The sequence below is a fragment of the Pseudopipra pipra genome, chromosome 12, assembly GCF_036250125.1.
Source record: "Pseudopipra pipra isolate bDixPip1 chromosome 12, bDixPip1.hap1, whole genome shotgun sequence".
Lineage (NCBI taxonomy): Eukaryota > Metazoa > Chordata > Aves > Passeriformes > Pipridae > Pseudopipra > Pseudopipra pipra.
The window spans coordinates 21535133-21553139 of record NC_087560.1 but is presented as its reverse complement, the minus strand read 5'-3'; the positions used below and the strand labels follow the sequence as shown (position 1 = coordinate 21553139).

The window sequence follows — 18007 nt, the reverse complement described above, 5'->3', positions numbered from 1 at the left end:
GGAGCGGCAGCCGCGGGAGTCCCGCCCCAGCTCACCGCCGATCTCGTCCCGGCTCCCGCCGCTCCAGCGCCGCTTCCACCTCCGCCGCCGAACTGTCCCCAGGGCCCCCCGCCCACGCCGTTTATAGCCCGCGGCCCGCACGGCCCCGCCCCCCTCGTGCCAGCCCAGCCAATCCCAGCGTCCGGCAGCGTCCGGCCCCGCCAATCCCCGCCTGCCCGTTCCCGCCCTGCCCGTCCCCAAGAACCCCGCTGTCCCCTCAGGCCCCGCTCCCAGGGGCTGCTCCGCTTCCGCCCGCTGCCCGCCTCCCTCCCCTTCTCCCGGGAGAACTCCGGGACGGGACGGGACCGCGCACCTCCCACCCGCCCTCCCAACAGCGCCTGCGGGCACCGCGGCAGCGCAGGCGCGGCTCCGCCGCATCCCGAAGCAAAGGCGCCGAGAGCGGCGCCTGAGGGGAACGCGGGGGACGAGGTGGAGAGGGGGGCGGCTCCGCGCCGCGGCTGAGCGGGCAGAGCTTGCTCGACCGCGGCCGCGTTGAAAGGGCCGCCGCCGCTCCCGCCCCCTCCCCGCCTCCCGGAAGAACTCCCAGACGGGACGTGAGCGCGGAGCTGTGCCACCCGCCCTCCCTGGTCCCAACAGGGCCTGTCGGGGGCTGCGGCAGCGCAGGCGCTGCTCCGGAAGCAAAGGCGCCGGCACCTACAGCGCCTGAGGGGAACGTGGGGAAGGGGGGCGGCGCCGCGCCGCGGCTGAGCGGGCACAGCTTACGGGACCGCAGCCCCATTGAAAGGGCAGGCTACGATTGGACGGAGCGGAGAAAAGCGGGCTGGGAGTGGCGGGCCGGGATCGGACCTGCACGTCGGGAGCGGCAGCCGCGGGAGTCCCGCCCCAGCTCACCGCCGATCTCGTCCCGGCTCCCGCCGCTCCAGCGCCGCTTCCACCTCCGCCGCCGAACTGCCCCCCCCCGCTTCCCCCTCCGCTATTTATAGCCCGCGGCCCGCACGGCCCCGCCCCCCTCGTGCCAGCCCAGCCAATCCCCGCCCGCCCGTTCCCGAGAACCCCGCTGGTCCCGCAGGCCCCGCTCCCGGAGCCCCTCCCGCCCGCTCCCCACCTCCCTCTCCTTCTCCTGGGAGAGCTCCCGGACGGGACGTGACCGCGGAGCTCCCACCGCCCTTCCGTGGTCCCAGCAGCGCCTGAGGGGAACGGGGGGACGGTGCCGCTCGGAGGGGCCGCGCCGCGGCTGAGCGGGCAGAGCTTGGGGGACCGCTGCCGGATTGAAAAGGCGGGCTGTGATTGGACGGCGCCGAGAAAGGCGGCCCGGGATTGGCGGGCCAGACTCTGCCTCGGGCCCGGATTGGCGGGGCTTGGAGCCCGCGGTGTGGCGGGAGGTTCTCGGGTGGTCAGGAGGAGGGACTAGGGCCGTGTCGGAGGGGCCCTTCCCGCGGGTCCGTGGCCGTCCCGGGTCCCGCTCCCGGGACCCCGTCCCGCCCCTTGGTCGGGCTGCACCCCCGGGGTCCCGGCCCCAAGGCCCCTGCAGAGCCCCTCGGGGAGCCCCCCACCGGCACACGGGGCGGTTCCGGATCGCGAAGGCGGACTGTGCGGCATGGGGGACCGGGGAGCAGCGGCGACGTGGTGGGCCGGGAGTCGGCGGCGGGGAGCGGGGAGGACGCAGAGCAGCAGTGCGCCTCTGACCGCCTCTCCCCACGCAGCAGTTCTGCTTCTACGGGGACTTAGACTGCCCCGACTGGGTGCTGGCTGAGATCAGCTCCCTGGCCGAAATCTTTTAAGTGCCCGCCCCCACCCCCATCCCCCTGCCTGCCCCAGGCCCGCTGCCCACCCTCCTTCTCCTGCGCAGTCCCCGCTGCTGCTGAAGTTCAGCGCTATTTCAGTACTTGTTCTACTTGTGTTTCTGAAAAAAAGCTAGAATCAGGATAGCCAAAGCAACATAGAAAGTCTATTCCATCTTCAGCTACATTACAGGGCAAAGGAAATAAGTGATCCTACCCATCAGTGGAACAGGGAAAGAATGAAGATTAAGTCTGTGAGCTATAGAAGAGAAAAATCACACTGTAACAACTTAGAAGATTGCTCCAAGACCACAGTCACAGGAAAAGGGAAGAGAGCCAGGGGCAGAAACTGTAAGGCCAAAAAGATGATGGACACATCTGTGCATCAATCAGGTTCAGAGGTCACTGCATGCCCCAAGCCTAACGAGTTCTCTGGTTTATGTGTGTTATACACCTATTAATTACTTGAATAGAAAATTTACAATTGAACTTTCACAAAGGTTACAGAGTGATATCCCTGCACTGACCATTGCAGCTGAGCTTCTGCTACAGATTCTGACACGTCAGGTGACTGAATGTTTGCTTGTTTTCTAGGCTCTCCTTACAGTCCATCCAGGTCATGAAATATAGAGGGGATTTCTTGAGAGGCAGCTTTTAGACCTCATTCCCTTACCTTCGTGGTCAATGCCATCAGCGTCACTCTCCCTCTCTTCTTGCTCTTCATCGAGAGTTCCTCGTGTTAGTATTAGCTCAGAGGGACCCATTGCAGAAGCATCAGGTCCTTGAAGGGAACAGAAACGGCTGTACACAAACCAGCTTGCTAAAGGTAAGGGAGCGTGTACACTGACAACTTCTGTCTGCACAGAAACCCAGCAATGAACACCTGCTCTAAGGGGACAGAAAGCTGCTTGTGGATCCCAGACACAGGACAGACTCCATCAGCACCTACTCGCCTCATCTAAGGAACAGTGCAGCCAACAGCAGAGCTTTCTCATATTCTGATCTGACTGTTTCGCCTTTTCTAAAGTATTTCATTATTTCTAGTAGGTCCACTGCTTTAGCTACACAGCGGGGTTTCTTCCAAACCTGTGACTGACACAGGACGAGCTGAGTGTGACCAATCCCACAGGAACTAAAGCCCTGCTCCTCTAACATGGAGCTGCTTTCACATTTCTGCTGTGAGGACAAAGAAGCACTGTACTACTTCACAAGGCAAACTCTTCAGAAAACTTCTGCAGTAAACTTTATCTTCCTGGGGAGGTACCTGCCAGTGTGCTGCCCTGCACACACACGCTGCCCATGTCCTTCCACAAGTGTTCCAGCTGCTCTCTCTTTTGTTTATTTTGAGCTTTCTCCCGTAGACAAAGATTTACCTGTGGATTCTGAGAACATTTAAAACATCAGGAGAAGAGAAACCTCACCCAAACCCAGCAGCCTGTCCCCCAGTCAGAGAGCAGAAGTCACTATGCAGGTCTTACATTTCAACTCAGGTTACACAGAACTTCTGACTAAGCATGGAAAGCAACCTCCAGTCAGGTGGGATTCTAGGACGTTTTCAGCAGCGCCGGGAAGCCAAACTCTGTGTAGCTGTGCCTGCAGAGAACTGTCCTTTGGACAGCCAGAACTCAAGGTGAGCAGAGCTACTGATTTTGGCACTGCGATTCAGTCTTTCTTACTAAGTCAAACTAGTACTCTTCACTGGTGCAGGAAGATACAGGGATAGTCTCAACAAATCCCTTTGGAAATTTATTTTTAAGAACTCTCTGTCCATCTGAATGGAAGACACAATCTTATTTCCCAATCATTTTCACACAATTAGCTCAAATACTAGCACTAAACCAGTGAGCAACATCTGTTTTACAAAATCTTTAGTTTTGTAAAGATATGCTCCACCACATCTAGGAAAAAAAAGGCAAATGGTGGACTCCTTCAGGACAGGAGTTTTCCCACAGTGAGTACGACTAGTAAATGAAATGTTAGACCCTCTCAACATAAAGGCAATTGTGTGCCTAAAAGTGACCCAAGATACACTGTTCAGGTGTAAAACAGCTAAAAACACTTACCAGTGTTTTTCTCAGGCGCTCGTATTCTGGCCGATACTCTCTGAAAAGGTGAATAAAGGGAGTGCATTCAGTCTGAAAAACACATGATTTGTATTGCATAAGGATCATCCTGGAGGCTTCTTTTTACTCACAAAAAAAAGTTTTCTCTAGGCTTTCATGTTTGAGAGACATTTCAGAAAGACAGTACTTTTTTCCCCAGATTTGGATTCTGAAACCAATGGATGCAAAATCAATGAACATACTTCATTAAAACAGCAACAATTCAAAACTTGGTATGGAACTACAAGAAAAAAATTACTTCACAGACTTGCTGGCACAGATAGCTTTTACTTTTTCACGGAACAGCACAAAAATTCATCTCTGAATAGTTCCTTTTTACTGCTGCTTTTTATGCTGATACTGGACACCCTAAGCTACCTTGGCTATGGCAACTGTACACTCCTTCAAATCAAAGGAGCAGACTCATGAATCAGGACCTTCAGGAAGTGGTCACTGGGTCGCGGACCAGAAGTTATCCCCTTACCTCTCCTATTCATCTACAGCTTTAGAAAGCTGGGTAAAAATCTCCCCCAGTCCTGTGCCAAACACTGCAGAAACACCAACCACCTGGAAAAGAGAACACACCAGAACTAGAGAGTAACTGAGCCAGATTTTTAATACAGAAAAAAAACCAAAATAAAAACAAACAAACAAACAATCCCCCACAACGACAACAAAAAAAATCAACACCACCGAAAAACCCAACAACAACAAACTACTAATCTAAACCTAACAACACCCATTTAATCAGCACAGTGGCCTAAGAGTGGGCAGTAACACTTCTGCTTCTGTCCAGCCTGCTTTCAAACTCTTCCTCCACTTGCTGTTCATGTTTGTTACTTCTGCTTTTTGGTTGTCGGTGATTTTGTGTTTGGTGAGTTGTTGGGGCATTTTGGGGGGCGTTTCTTTGGGGAAGGAGGTTTGTTTGGTATTTTGTAACACCGTAGGGCAATTCAAAAGAAAGGTCAAGTCTTTCTGCTGTTTACTTGTTTATTGTTAATAACCCAAGTTCTCATTCTGCATCTAGGGTTATAAGTGGTTAGCAAGTATCCGTGTACTAGAATTAAAGTGCAAAAGAGACAACAAGAACTGACCTTTTGGCTCTGAAATAGTCTAATACTTTTTATTTAGCCAAAGCACATTTAAAAGGTCCCCAGAACAGCAAGAGAGGGAGAATTTAATCAGTTGCTATGACAATACATTCAAAATGCACATCTACTTTCTAATTTCAACTTGTCTCTCATTACACTTCTGGCCATTTGTTCTGCTTGTATTAAATCAATTCTCTAAAAATACCTTGAATTAAGACTATTACCAGCCAGAATCCTACACCCTCTAACGAAAATTCTCCCTCTTTTTCATAGGCAAGACAGTCTCAACTACTGACTTCCAAATGGAAGACCTTTCCCAACACAGCCTTGCATTTGATCATTAATACAGTAAATATGCAGACAGCTCTCCAAAGGATTTTAAGCATTAAGGCCAGGCGCTGTGCCAATATATATCAATATTTATACTTTCCCTGCACTTCAGTACAAGCTGCCTTTTACTCCGTAATCCTCCTCATATGACCTGCTCTCCATCCAGTGCTCCAACAGTCCTGACAGGCAGATAAACATGACCTGATCAGCAAATAAGGAACAGGAAGTATGTTAGTTCTGTATATGGGACCACTACAATCCCTTTTGAAATTCTGTATATTGTTCCACACAGGACACTTACAATATTTTTGGTTTGGCTCTGTTATCATTATCTACATGAATGGAATCATTTCGTTCCTGTAATATCCACACAGCCGAGAAGGCTTCCTTTTTCTTTAGTAAAAGCTGATGACAAACACAATCAGCTAAAACCTTTAGCACAGACTATGGAATCATTAACAGCCTCCAGTGTATACTGTTGTCAGAGAAACAATTAATTTGTCCTCTCAAAACCTGGTTGAGTGGAATAACAATCTTCTTCTTGCACAAGCAAATATAAAGGGGTTTTTTGTTCATTTATTTGCTTTGGAGATTCTTTCCCTTCTTCCTATGTAGTACATTGCCCAACTGTACTTGACACTTTCAGAACAAGGAAAATTACCTCAGGTGGGAAATGCTGCAGCAAAGAACACTGCCTCTTACCAGCCTATCTGAGCTTTCATCTTGTGATTAATCACAGTTCAATATTAAATTATTCAGGCTGCCATTCAGTGTGACAAGCTGCAGTGTAACAAGCTACAGCGTGACCTCAACACAAGTCATCAACAGATTACAGTTCAAAAGGGCAGTGCAAAGCCCCTTTACAGAAGGACAGAATGGTGGGGGTTGGACAATACCTCTGGAGATCATCTAGTCCAGTCTCTCCTGCTCAAAAAGCGGGATTAGGTAGAATAGGTTGCTCACGACTTTGCCTGAGCAAAAGTGTTTTAAGCATCTCCGGGGATGGAGAGACCACAATTTCTCTGGACCAGTCCAGACGAGGACTTCTTAAGTTATTGTTTTCAGTGGGAAGGTAGGGACAGAAACAAGCGATCCAAACTTCAAACCCATCCCCACAGCGGTCCAGAGCAGCTTGAGCCCAGGCTCCTGCCTTCCCAGGGCCAGGCTCTTCTCTCTGCGAGGCACCCACCAGCCGGGCACTGCCCTGCCCGACGGCCCCGAGCGCTCCAGGCCCGGCCCGGCCAACGCCTCGCTCTGCGCGGGCGCCGCTTCCCAGCCCGCCCCGACCGCCGGGCCCTGCCTCACATTCGCCGCCTGGCGGACACGGCCGGGAACGGCACTGCAGCCGCGCCCCCCCCCCTTGCGAGACCCGCGGCGCCTTTCGCGAGTACGGGCCTTTGTTCCCTAAAACATGCCCTTGCCTAGGAAAAGCTGAGCAATTCACGCAGTTGCTGTTTCTATCCCAGCTTCCCAAAGGATTTCTCTCTCCCGGCAGCAGCGGCGGCGGCGGCGGCAGCAGCAGCAACGCTCCCCGCGAAGCCCTGACCATGGCTGGGAATTGACACACAACAAGCCAAGAGCATTAACTCGGCCCCAAAACACTCCACAAGAAACCAATTTAGAGTCACCCTTGCCTCCTCCCCCCCGCGCAGGCCCAGGCTTTGGGATTCCAAGGCAAACCCCGAGAGGCCCAGAGAGCAGCAGCCCCTCTGCCCCAGCACGGCCTCCCCCGGGCTCCCCCGGCCGGGAACCGGCCCAGCCAGCCCCTGCTGTGCAGCACAGCAGGCGGGGGGATGACTTTTGGGACCCCTCCCTGGCCGCTGCAGAGCAATGCAGGCATCGGGGCCAAGTCCTGCCCGGCCCCCGGGCACTGCAGACAGTTCAGCCCCAGCAGCAGCAGCAGCAGCAGCAGCTGTTCTGCCTCTTGCTCCCCTCTCATTGGGAACCGAACGGTGAGGAACAAGCCCCGGGCACAATCGGCACCGAGCAGCAAGGCCTGGGCTCGCCAGAGGCCCGGGCCTGCCTAGTCCTGGCTCTGGGCTTCCTTTGCTTTCTTCCGCCGTAATTCTCCTGCCCCGGCAAGCGTTAAAAGTCAGACTGCCCGGTGAGCCATGCCCTGAAACAGCAATCAGTTCCAAGGCCAGAAAATCTCAGGGCCGCACTTAGAAACCCTTCTGCGAGGCCCCCGGAGAAGCCAAGGGGAGCTGGGATTCCCTGGAGTCCCATGGAATTGACCCACTGACCCTGGGCTCTCCCCTCAGCCAGCCCTCACTTCTGCACCCATGGGACACCCACTTGGAGAAAGAGCCATAAGCCCTCAGACACAGGGGCTGGCCTCTCATCCCTGCATGCTGAACGCCTCCAGGAATTGCCCTCCAGCTGCTCCTGCCCAGGAAAGGGCAGCAAGGAGAGCTCGGCCAGCAGGAAAATGGAGGAAAGAGGCAACCAAAACCAAACAAAAGCAAACAAACAAACAAAAAAAACCCTTCCCCCCCAAAACAAAGCAAGAACTTTATCCCATTTCAAACCTCTTTGTCAGATTTCAGTGGAAATACACTTCTGACCTATCTCTGTTTCAGATGATCTGGACCATAAAGATCTTTCTCGGGTATGGCAAGTAATTTTTGTTACAGGGTTGGACCACACATGCACCAACACTAGAATATGTTTAAATACAGTCTAAACACCATCAAATTGAAATAAATATTTCTTTCCCAGAGGACTGCAGAAGAGTTATACTCAGTGATACAGCCATTCCAAACACTAGGAGTGTCTTTCACGAGAAAAAAAAGATCTAGGCTGAAACAACTGGTTCAGTGTTACTAATCTGAACAAGTAACGTAAGTGACCTATGAATAACTTTAAATTTGCAATTGAGAAATATGTCCCTTAAAAACAAAAGTTGAGAAATTGGGGGAAGAGCTGAAGCAAATGATGAATTTAAAGATCAGGTTTTTTTTTTTTAAGAGTCTCTGCATTTTTATTGGATATAGCAGAACAGCCAGCACCACCACCATGGTAAAAAAAACCAAACAAAACCCCCGCAAAGTAATAAAAGAAACAGGAACTTCAGTACAGTTGGAAAAAATTAACTTTCTTAAAGGCTAAACTATTTGAGATAGTCTTCCTTTGACAAGTCTGCAGGTAGAGCCTAATGTTTATTGCATCAGACACAGATATATAGAACATTGCTCTAAACTGGAAAACAAAAGTTATTTTTACATTTCAAATGCTTTGCAAGCAACATTAAAAGTTAACATGTCTCAAGAAATTTTTTAAGCTTCCTTCCCTTCCCCAAGAAGCTTCTTTTTATCTGTAAGCACTAGTAAATACATTCCACAATACCTCCACTTAAGCGGCCACTTGTAAATTATTACAGTGTGATAAACAGAAGCAAATCAAGAAAAATGAGACACTGAAGCTGTTCTATGTGGCTGTAGTACATAATCAGGACTAGTTCAGTAACTATTTATGACACCTACTGATTCCCCCAGTCGCAGTAGTTCTATCTTGGCAAGTGGCCGCTGCCATCTCTACCAATGCCAGCTCACAAACAAATGAGTAACCTGAACCTCAAGCATGTTTTATTTTGGCCATTGCTGCTTGAGAATAATTGGAGCCCAAATACAACCTGCAACCCTTTTTTTGCTTTCAGGAAGAGGCAAACAGACCACTTCTGGTCTTAGTGCCAAAATGGCACTAAGAATTTATTTGACACAATTAGTCAAATAAAGCATACAAATGCCCTAAGTAAATTCTAGTATTAGTTTATTCCCTAACCCCATGTAAAAATACATTCTAGAACAACCTCTTTAAAGGGGATCTTCAAAGTCGAAGATAAAGATTATAAATAAAAAGGAAATCTACTCCCTGCAGACTCAATCAGGGCTGTCAATTCACAAGAGGTTCTTAGTCCTCCTTCATGATACATTTGACATATTTATAGCACAGCGTGGGCATATACTGATACATAGCTACATCATTAAAAGTTGTACGTGCAGGTTTCTATTTGTTTCCCCTTTCGCAGAGGAGTTGCCAGCAGAAGTCGGTTACTTCCCATAAAATTTCTTATTCAGAAGAAAGATCAGAAGATTGACATTCACTTTTGCTCTGTCGAACAACTTCATGACAGCAACACCTTCATACTGCAGCTGCAAAAGATCCTGCCAAAGGGAATATCTTAATGAGTGAGGAATCCTCAAGAGCTTGTAGAGAATACAAAAGACCCTATAGTACTGTAGGATCTTGAGGAGGATCTATCAAAAAGTACATGGCATAAGACAGAAAAACAAGAGATTCATTAAAGATCCACTCTTAGTGGGTGAAAAATAAAGTCATTCTAAGGCATTTAAGATCTTCATTTTTTTAAGCTGTGTTTGTTAAAAAAAAAAAATTATGAAAGACAGCAGAAATAGAAGACCATTCTAAGAAAGCCAAACTTCACATATAGCCATCTCCAGCCTTTTCATTTGCACAGTAGCCATAAAGTTGTTGTAATATCTGGAAAGGGTTTTCCATGTGCCTAGTTGTATCATATACCCATGAAACATTACGACATTCCACAGCATCACTTTCTAAAAGTTTTAGTCGTCAGACATCTCAGGGAGGTGGCTTAGAGCACTTCAGTCTAGGGCAGCAAAAGAAACGGCATCTCTGTCACTATGTATACGATGCCGATTCAATCTCTCGGGTGTTTATGTAGGCAGTATTTCCAGTTATACTTTGCTTTGTCAGCAATGCACCTGCACTGATTTATCTCAGCAATTAATTTCTTTCAGCAATCCCAATCTTGCAGGGAAACATGGTGGGTAGGATGCGGATATGTGTGTGATGTCAAATCTCTCATTGCTGTCCTCTCGGAACATCTAATTTATCTGCAAAGCAGTGCTACAAAGGCATAGTGGTATAGTAAACCATGTGCCCCAAAGGCGAGTGACCTTAGGTAGGCAGCCCCATGAACCAAGAAGTTCACGACCAGCTCTGACAAATCAGGAACCGGAATGAACCAGGGGAATCCTCAAAGCACATAACAGGTGAGAGGCAGCTCTCTGTCCCAGCAGCCAGTTAGGTGACACGAACTAACTGCAATGCAAGGTGTTTCTGCACACAATCTGTTTCGAAACACCTGAGACATCCACAATTAATAAACCTAATGACAACCCAGATGGGTAGGGGATGGGTGAAGATAGAAATGCAAGAAGGGGACAAAGACACCAGGCATAACATAGTGGCATGAGAGAAAGAATGAGGAACCATTTGGGAAAAGGTCAGTTGGCATACTTGTTCTAGTAGCCTGGCCTAAGTAACGGTTGAGGACACCTAAGAACTGTAAAGTATCTGATATGTGTAGGGTAGCCAGAAAGAATACCAATACGTGATGACTGGCTGAAGCCATCACACCCAAGCCCAGCTGACCGCTGCCACAGACTCCCAATCTTTCTGCTGTAGCAGGAAAAAGTTGAAAATGAAAGTGTTTGTTTTGTGTGTGTACGTGTAAATGTAACTAAGAATACAGTCTGACATCAGGCTTTCATTAGTGAAAGAAACAAAAAACAGCTTGAGTCCCCCATATGTGCTGCATCTGTTTCGCCTGCAACAAATGGGTTATTCTTGGAAGCATCTTTCAGACTGTTCAGGTAGAAACATGTCATTGCTATTTTCATGAAGAGTCTGGCAAGGGGAACTTACATGCTAGTATTAAATAGGACAGTTCTTACCTGATAATGTAACATAAAGGTTTCCATTTGTACCCCCATGAATTTTGCTTTTACCTCAAAATCTCCTACTTCTTCTGTCGGGCTTATTTCAAAGATCACATTTTTAAACCTATAAAATTTGAGAAATGAAAAATCACAGGGGGAGACTATATGAGATGAAATCTGAAGAAAATTTCTAACAATTCTACTCTTAACTCTTTATTCTATATTCCCATTTGGAATGAGACTGTAAAAGCCAACCAGACTCAATATAACAATGAATGGAAGCCTAACAGATTCTATGACTGCTAGATCACAACTTCACACAAGCGTAGCAGGATTTAGTATTTAGCTTGTGTAGTCTAAACAGTCTACTTTAGTGCTGCATATATCCATGCCTCATTTAGTACACAGAGTACATTATAAAAAAATTGAAAAATTTTTCAATTTGGGTAGAAAAAATTCTAGTAACAGGCAGCTTCTCTATTTTCCATAGAAGATATACCAACTTCCAAAGGCTAGCAAAACACAGCTGGAGAAACTCAAGCTCGCATTTAAGCTGATTTTTGAACAGTGAAAGCTAGTAGCGATAGTAGCAATTCCCCTAAGAAGGTAACCTTCCATGACCGTGGGGGTGACTGAGAAGGGGTGGGTGGGAAGAGGATGTCATGTTTAAATCCCATTATATTTCTCAATCAACGAACTGCTTTGCTTCAGCCAGAAAAAGAAAACTGAAAAGTGATCATTATGCAAGGTTTCCTGGCCCTAGGGATGCCAGCCTAGATCATCAGAACAATTTCTTCAGCAACAATGCTAAAATTCCAACAACAAAACTGCAAGACAATCTGACACAATCTCAAACAGATCCCCGAATTTCTGTTTCTCAGCTATCCTAGACTAGTTCTAAGAAATAGATAAGAATTCAACATACCTATTTTCCTCTTCCTCCAAGAAAGGTTATTTAGCTCTAAAGAGTCTTAAAAAGATACTCACTGGTTACCTTGCAGGTCCTCAATCTCTAAAAGCACTCCCTTCTCATGAAGTCTAGCTGCTGTATATTTTAGAGAAATCTTTTTACTGTTTTTGCCTTTCATCTCACGAGGTTTCTTGGAGACTCTGGGGGAAAAAGAAAAAAATAAAACAACCAAATAAGAAGGTCAAACAAATAAAGAGATTTTGAACAACAAACATTTAATCCTATTTGAAGGAAGGGATAGAATCAGTATAGCTAATGAACCGTGACTAACGCAGACGATAGATGATTATGTATCTATACTAGTGAGTTTATTTACAAAGCACTTGTAGCACAGATCGGACCTTTGATTTTCCACTATTAACCAATAATATGCTACAGGAGACGAAAAATAATATTAAAAAAACCAAAATCCTTCAAAAACATAACCACATGGTAATTCATAAAAAGCAGTACCATCTATCATTAGGTAAAAGGGGATCTAGTGACAACTGACATGGAGAAAGCTGAGATTACTCAACAACTATCTTGCCTCAGTTGTCACTGCCAATTACTCTTTTCACATTCCCGCATTTCACAGCACTTTCCTTTTTTTCCCCCCAGAAAATCTGAATTGTCTAGCACTATAACAACTGATTGCATTTGGCATAAAAGAGAGGACAATCTGTAATCAATGGTTTATTTGTATGTAACTACATTATTTTCATTCCCTGTTCCTAAAAAGGACAGGCTGGCTGAGCAGCATGTGCATTATCTGGGCAACCTGCTTCATAGCCACTGGACTCTCTACACTCTCTTCTCCCTGACGGACCAAAAAGTCTTTCAAGTTTGTCTTTTTGATGCCATTCATGGCACTGACCTCTCCCTGTATTTTCCTACTGCTGCTGAGACCCTTTCCCTAAAACTATCACTGTGGCAAAAGAGCTTGGCTGACGACCTTTGAGCAGATGGCATTACGATTCTTCTTAGCAACACGTGCTTTCTGAAAGAAGCACTTCTAGGGCCATGGAACCACCCACTGTAAATCATCGGGTTTGAGACCGCCTAAGGAACCTGAAGGCGCACAAGTCCATGGGCCCTGATGAGATGTACCCTTGAGTCCTGAGGGAACTGGTAGAGAAAGTGGATAAGCCACTGTGCATCATATATGAGAAAACGTGGCAGTCCAGTGAAGTTCCCACTGACTGGAAAAGGCAAATAAGGAACACCTAGTGCACTACAGGCCAGTCTGCCTCACCTCTGTGACTGGTAGATTCTCCTGGAAACTATGCTAAGACACATGGAAAACAAGGAGGTGACTGATGACAGCCACTATGCCTTCACTCAGGTGCTTGCCAAATTTGGTGGCCTTCTATGACAGCATTTGTGGATGAGGGAAGAGTGACTGACACCATCTGTCTGCGTTTGTGAAAAGCATTTGACACTGCTGCACGACATCCTTGTCTCTAGATTGGAGAGACGCGGATCTGATGGATGGACCGCTTGATGGATAAGGACTCGACTGGATAGTTGCACTCAAGAACTGCAGTCAACAACTTCCCTGTGAGGGTGGCGAGGCCTTGGCACAGGCTGCTCAGAGAAGCTGTGGCTGCCCCATCCTTGGAAGTGTTCAAGACCAGGTTGGACAGGGCTTGGGGCAACCTGGGCTAGTGGAAGTTGTCCTTGCCCATGGCAGGGGAGATAGAATGAGGTGGTCTTTAAGATCCCTTCCAACCCAAACCATCCTGTGATTATATGGTTCCCAGATACTTACTTGCCCTTGCTGGCCAGGTTATCCAAGCAGGTTTTTATGTAACTTTTGTAATAATCTACTTGTTCCCCATAAAATGTAGCTTTGGAGTTCAAGGCACTGTATGTCTGCTGCAGCTTCACCAGCTCCGCCTTTCTTCTCTGACGGTATCTACGCTGATTTCTGATATCCTACACCACAGAGAAAGACAGGCAGAGACTTTAACAGTCATTTGAGCTCTCCAGTTGCTCAGGCCCAGAGCACAGAGTATTTGAAACACACCGTTTGATTTTGCTTAGTCTTGCTTCATGCTACAAGCCTCATTTTAGGAGTCACAGCTGCTTCTCTGTGATGACTATTTGTGGAACTAACCAACTAGTACAACACAGCAGTACATTAGAACCTTTTGTTGCTTTCTCAAACTTCAATGCTGTCCTAGTTGCAATGACTAGAGTGGGCACCGACAGCACATGATATAAAGGAAAGCAGCATTTTTGTCACCACTGGGTAGGGAAACTATCTTACAAATCATGACTATAACCATAGCAGCACACAGACTTGGTTATTTTCTTTCGTTAGTCAGCCATTAAGCATCAGTTGCCTTAATACCTGAACAAAAAATACCATGTATTTGTCGACTCCTATTTTAATTTTTGATATATATTATCCATAGTATGATTAATTCTAATCAGATCCCGCAAGGCAATTATTTAGTTGGTTTACTTACATAACATTTCCCAAATAGTTTTCCAGTAAACATGTGATATAAAATACATTGTCACTGTAGCAATGTACAACAGTATTGGATTTTTCCTTAGCTCCCCCCTACTTAGCATTCAGGTATTCTTGAATGGGTACATTTAAATAAAAATAACAGATAGGATGTCTTAAAGTTATGGGCAAAACTCCCTTAGGTGAACAAGTTTGTAAAGGTACTACTTCAAATAGCGAAAAGGAGCAGAGAAAAAGACCATCCATCAGGACTTCCCCTCCAGGCTATTAAGCTTTTCCTTAAAGTACCCAAGAACCTGGCAAGACAGTCATTTGAGAGAACAGAAATGTCCTATAAAGGACTTCCCAGATGCCAAAGAGGCAGAAATGCTGCAACAAAAGGTAGGTTTGAACTAGCTACTACAAACTTTACTCCTCCTGAAAACTCAGGCCAGTTTCACAACACTGCAAACTGTGGGGAAATTCCATTATGATTACTAGGAAACCATCAAATGGTATACTACCTTTGCAATGTCATTGATTAGTTCCTGGTATTTATTTTTGGCATTCACTGTCCCCAGTTCTGTCAACTTCTTCAGGCCTGCCTTGATTTTATCTTTTTTTTCTTGAAGATTCAAGTTGCCATCTTCCTTTACAGAGACAGATTTTTTCATCTTATCAGGAGTCTTAGCATCACGAATGGCCCGTTTCTGCATAGCTCTATGATGGTCCGCTTCCTAGAAGAAAAACCCAGAAAATTACAAAGTTCATAAGCAGATTGGCTTTAAGGTAACAAAGAAGCAGAAACAGATTGTCTGACCTCAAGCATAACACAGGACAAAGAGTTTTGCTCTGTGACTCCTGTACTGACTCCAGTGAATGCATTTTGATGAACATATTCCACACATAGGAACCAGCAGAAGCCTACCTGCCTTCTAAAACGGTCTTCTAGATAAACACATTCTAGTAACTATCGGAGGAGTAAGATTCACACATACAGTTTACTTCCATTATATACCCTCCTTATTGTTATTACACCCTGCTCCACCATCAGTGGAGACAGCTTCACTGCAACACATAAATGGAGATTCCTATGTATACCCACATATATCTAGATAGATGGCAATTTTCTAGTCTAAAACTAATGCAGATAAACAACTTCATACTTGCTCTGAGGTAGCTGAAGTTTCCAAGATTTCGGTCAGCGTCTCCCCTGGTTGGAAGCGGATTACATCAACAATTAAACGTTTTGTGCTGCAAAGAAATCAAGAATAGGAGAAAAAACTTTAAATGGAAAGACAGTCAATACCGTTCTATTCTACAACAATACCAATGTTATTGATTTACCTAAAGTCAGATTAACACTGGATGAGCACTCAGGTAATCTTAGGCTAGATCAGACTTTTTTGACTTCACTTTTTTGACAGTGAATCACTGGAAACCAGTTCCCTGAAAGGTTCCTCTATGTAATACATAAAGTTTGCTCTTAGGTACTCCCTTGAACAGAAAGGACGTTACCCCACATATTCCAAGGTAACCCCAGTACTGCCATGTGGACTGCAGAAGCTGCCTCAAGGTGAAAGATAAAGGAGGTAGCAGCCACGGCGAATTTGTGCAACCAGAAAAGGTCTATACTATTATCCAGGCAGAAGTGCACTTCAGTGCTTTATAACAGGTGTCAAAAAACACAAAAGGGTTATTTTCTTATATGCATGGTAACAGAGACAAAGCAGATCCCCGACTCCAATCTGGCGATAGACAGGGTCATTCCTTGATCTCAGCTGGTATATAATCACAGTCAGTGGATACTCTGAGGCACTTCTGTCCTTGAGCCACACAATGAAATCAAATAGCTTCTTCGGTACTTTGCCATCAGGCTGGAATCATTTCTGACATCACACAAAGTGCATCACACACACACCTTTCTCATCATCCACAACTTAGATGACTACCAGTGCATCTGGTAAATCTTCACTTTTGAAATCAATGTCACCTTCTTCCAGTGGGTAGGAAAATACTGATGTATCTTTTAAGAAGCCCAGTTAAAGTTATTTTTGGAGACAAAATTTTCTTCTGGGAGATCATTATTCTGTCTAAGTCAAGGGCAAGCTGACCTGAAGAATTTTCAATTAAACTATCTAGCATCTGAGCAGGAATGCATCAGAGTGGGTAAATATGCATCTGAATGTCAGGTCACTGCTCTATACATCTCATCAATAGGGATTTGTTTAAAATTTGCCAAGAGTCAATATTAGTACAAAGTTCTCCAGAATACAGAGTCTGGCAATTATTAAATCCCTGACAGTCCATTGCTCTCTTTCCATTAGACTAATAACATCTATATTTCTCAAAAAGGCCATTAGTCTTCATCTATTAAGTGGTGCCACAGCATTGAAAAGGATATGGCTACAAGCTCGGTGTATTTGGAGTAACAGTCCCACTTTTGTTTAAATTATGCCTCATTTATCTTCTTTTCACCTGCAGATTAACTGTGAAAGTTCTGGTTCCTCCTTCTTTTGAGAAACATACCAGATAGTTAACCCTTACTTACTTCAACAGAATTGTCCTTGCATCCACCTCTGCATTCTCATCACCAGGAACATCAAATTTGTTAGTGAGTGTGAGAGAAACCTCAGTCTTTGCTAGCATTTCCCTGCTGGGGTCATTAACATTGCCAGACCCTTCCCCTGTCAAGCAGAAAGAGTTTATAGATTAAATCACATTCTTTACGTTCTTGACTGCTAGGGCTTTGTAATTTTTCCCTATATTACAGATTAGAGAAAAACTAGACTGCTTCCTGTACTATCAAAAGGACACTATAAAAGCCAAAACTAACTAACTTTTTAAGACATCATCTTGAACACGTTACAGACCTTTTCTTAACAAATCTGAAAGAACGTTACTGAGAAGAGTAGCTGAACTGCCAAGAATCCTTTCGAAATAAAAATATGGTGACACGCTTATGTCCATGTCCTCATTAGAATGAATCTTCCAAGCTGTTGATGGTAACTAAGCTTGTAATCTTCTACTAAACAAAGTAAGCTATCCTGTCAAAAAGAAATTTTCCTGCTCTAACTTGCACCAGAAGAGTTATTAGGAAGTTTCCCCCTGTTTCTTAAAAGGCTGCAGAAAGATTAAACTCTGACATATTAACCACAGCGATAGAATGCACACAGGAGAAATTAAATGGGGAAGGAGGGCAAGTTCTAGCTAAACCCAAGGTCTAGGTTTGCTCAGATAACACTTGTTATGTTCTGTTCTTTGCCAGTGCCTGGAAGAAAATGTGCTAGCAATCACTCCTTTAAAAGGTTCCAACCTTTTTCATCAAGCGACTTCAAGGTAAGTGTTTGCTGTCAAAGCATCCTCTCCAAAACCTATGCCTGTTTGCCTCCCTCCTCTCTACTAGACTTCAAACTTCAAATAGCTGCAACGTAGTAATCAAGGTGAGGTGGGGAGAAGAGAAAGAACCCCTGGTTTTTTCAGGGCAAAAATTCTGCCGAGAGAATATGCTGCAACAAATCTGCTGCTGATTTTTAGAGCGCATCCTCCCAAACGACCTGTGACGATTGCTTATACAGTTTCTTTACTGCGCTT

At 45.9% G+C, this 18007-nt stretch overlaps 1 protein-coding gene and 1 long non-coding RNA gene across 2 annotated transcripts in view; both read right to left on the bottom strand.

Annotated features, from left to right (window-relative positions):
- Window positions 1-1926: 1926 nt before the first annotated feature.
- On the bottom strand, window positions 1927-4451 carry LOC135421148 (uncharacterized). Its single transcript, XR_010433872.1, has 4 exons — window positions 4368-4451; window positions 3845-3916; window positions 3046-3163; window positions 1927-2562 (listed from the first exon to the last, which is right to left on the bottom strand). It is a non-coding gene; the product is annotated as an uncharacterized LOC135421148 (long non-coding RNA).
- A 522-nt stretch (window positions 4452-4973) lies between these two features.
- IQGAP1 (IQ motif containing GTPase activating protein 1) overlaps window positions 4974-18007 on the bottom strand; it is a 56018-nt gene continuing 42984 nt past the window's right edge. The window contains exons 32-38 of the mRNA XM_064669456.1: window positions 16965-17100; window positions 15580-15667; window positions 14938-15150; window positions 13727-13893; window positions 11994-12116; window positions 11022-11130; window positions 4974-9467 (exon numbers count right to left, since the gene is read on the bottom strand). Coding sequence (XP_064525526.1) covers window positions 9354-9467; window positions 11022-11130; window positions 11994-12116; window positions 13727-13893; window positions 14938-15150; window positions 15580-15667; window positions 16965-17100 — 950 coding nt within the window. The 3' untranslated portion in view covers window positions 4974-9353. The remainder of the gene's footprint in view (window positions 9468-11021; window positions 11131-11993; window positions 12117-13726; window positions 13894-14937; window positions 15151-15579; window positions 15668-16964; window positions 17101-18007) is intronic.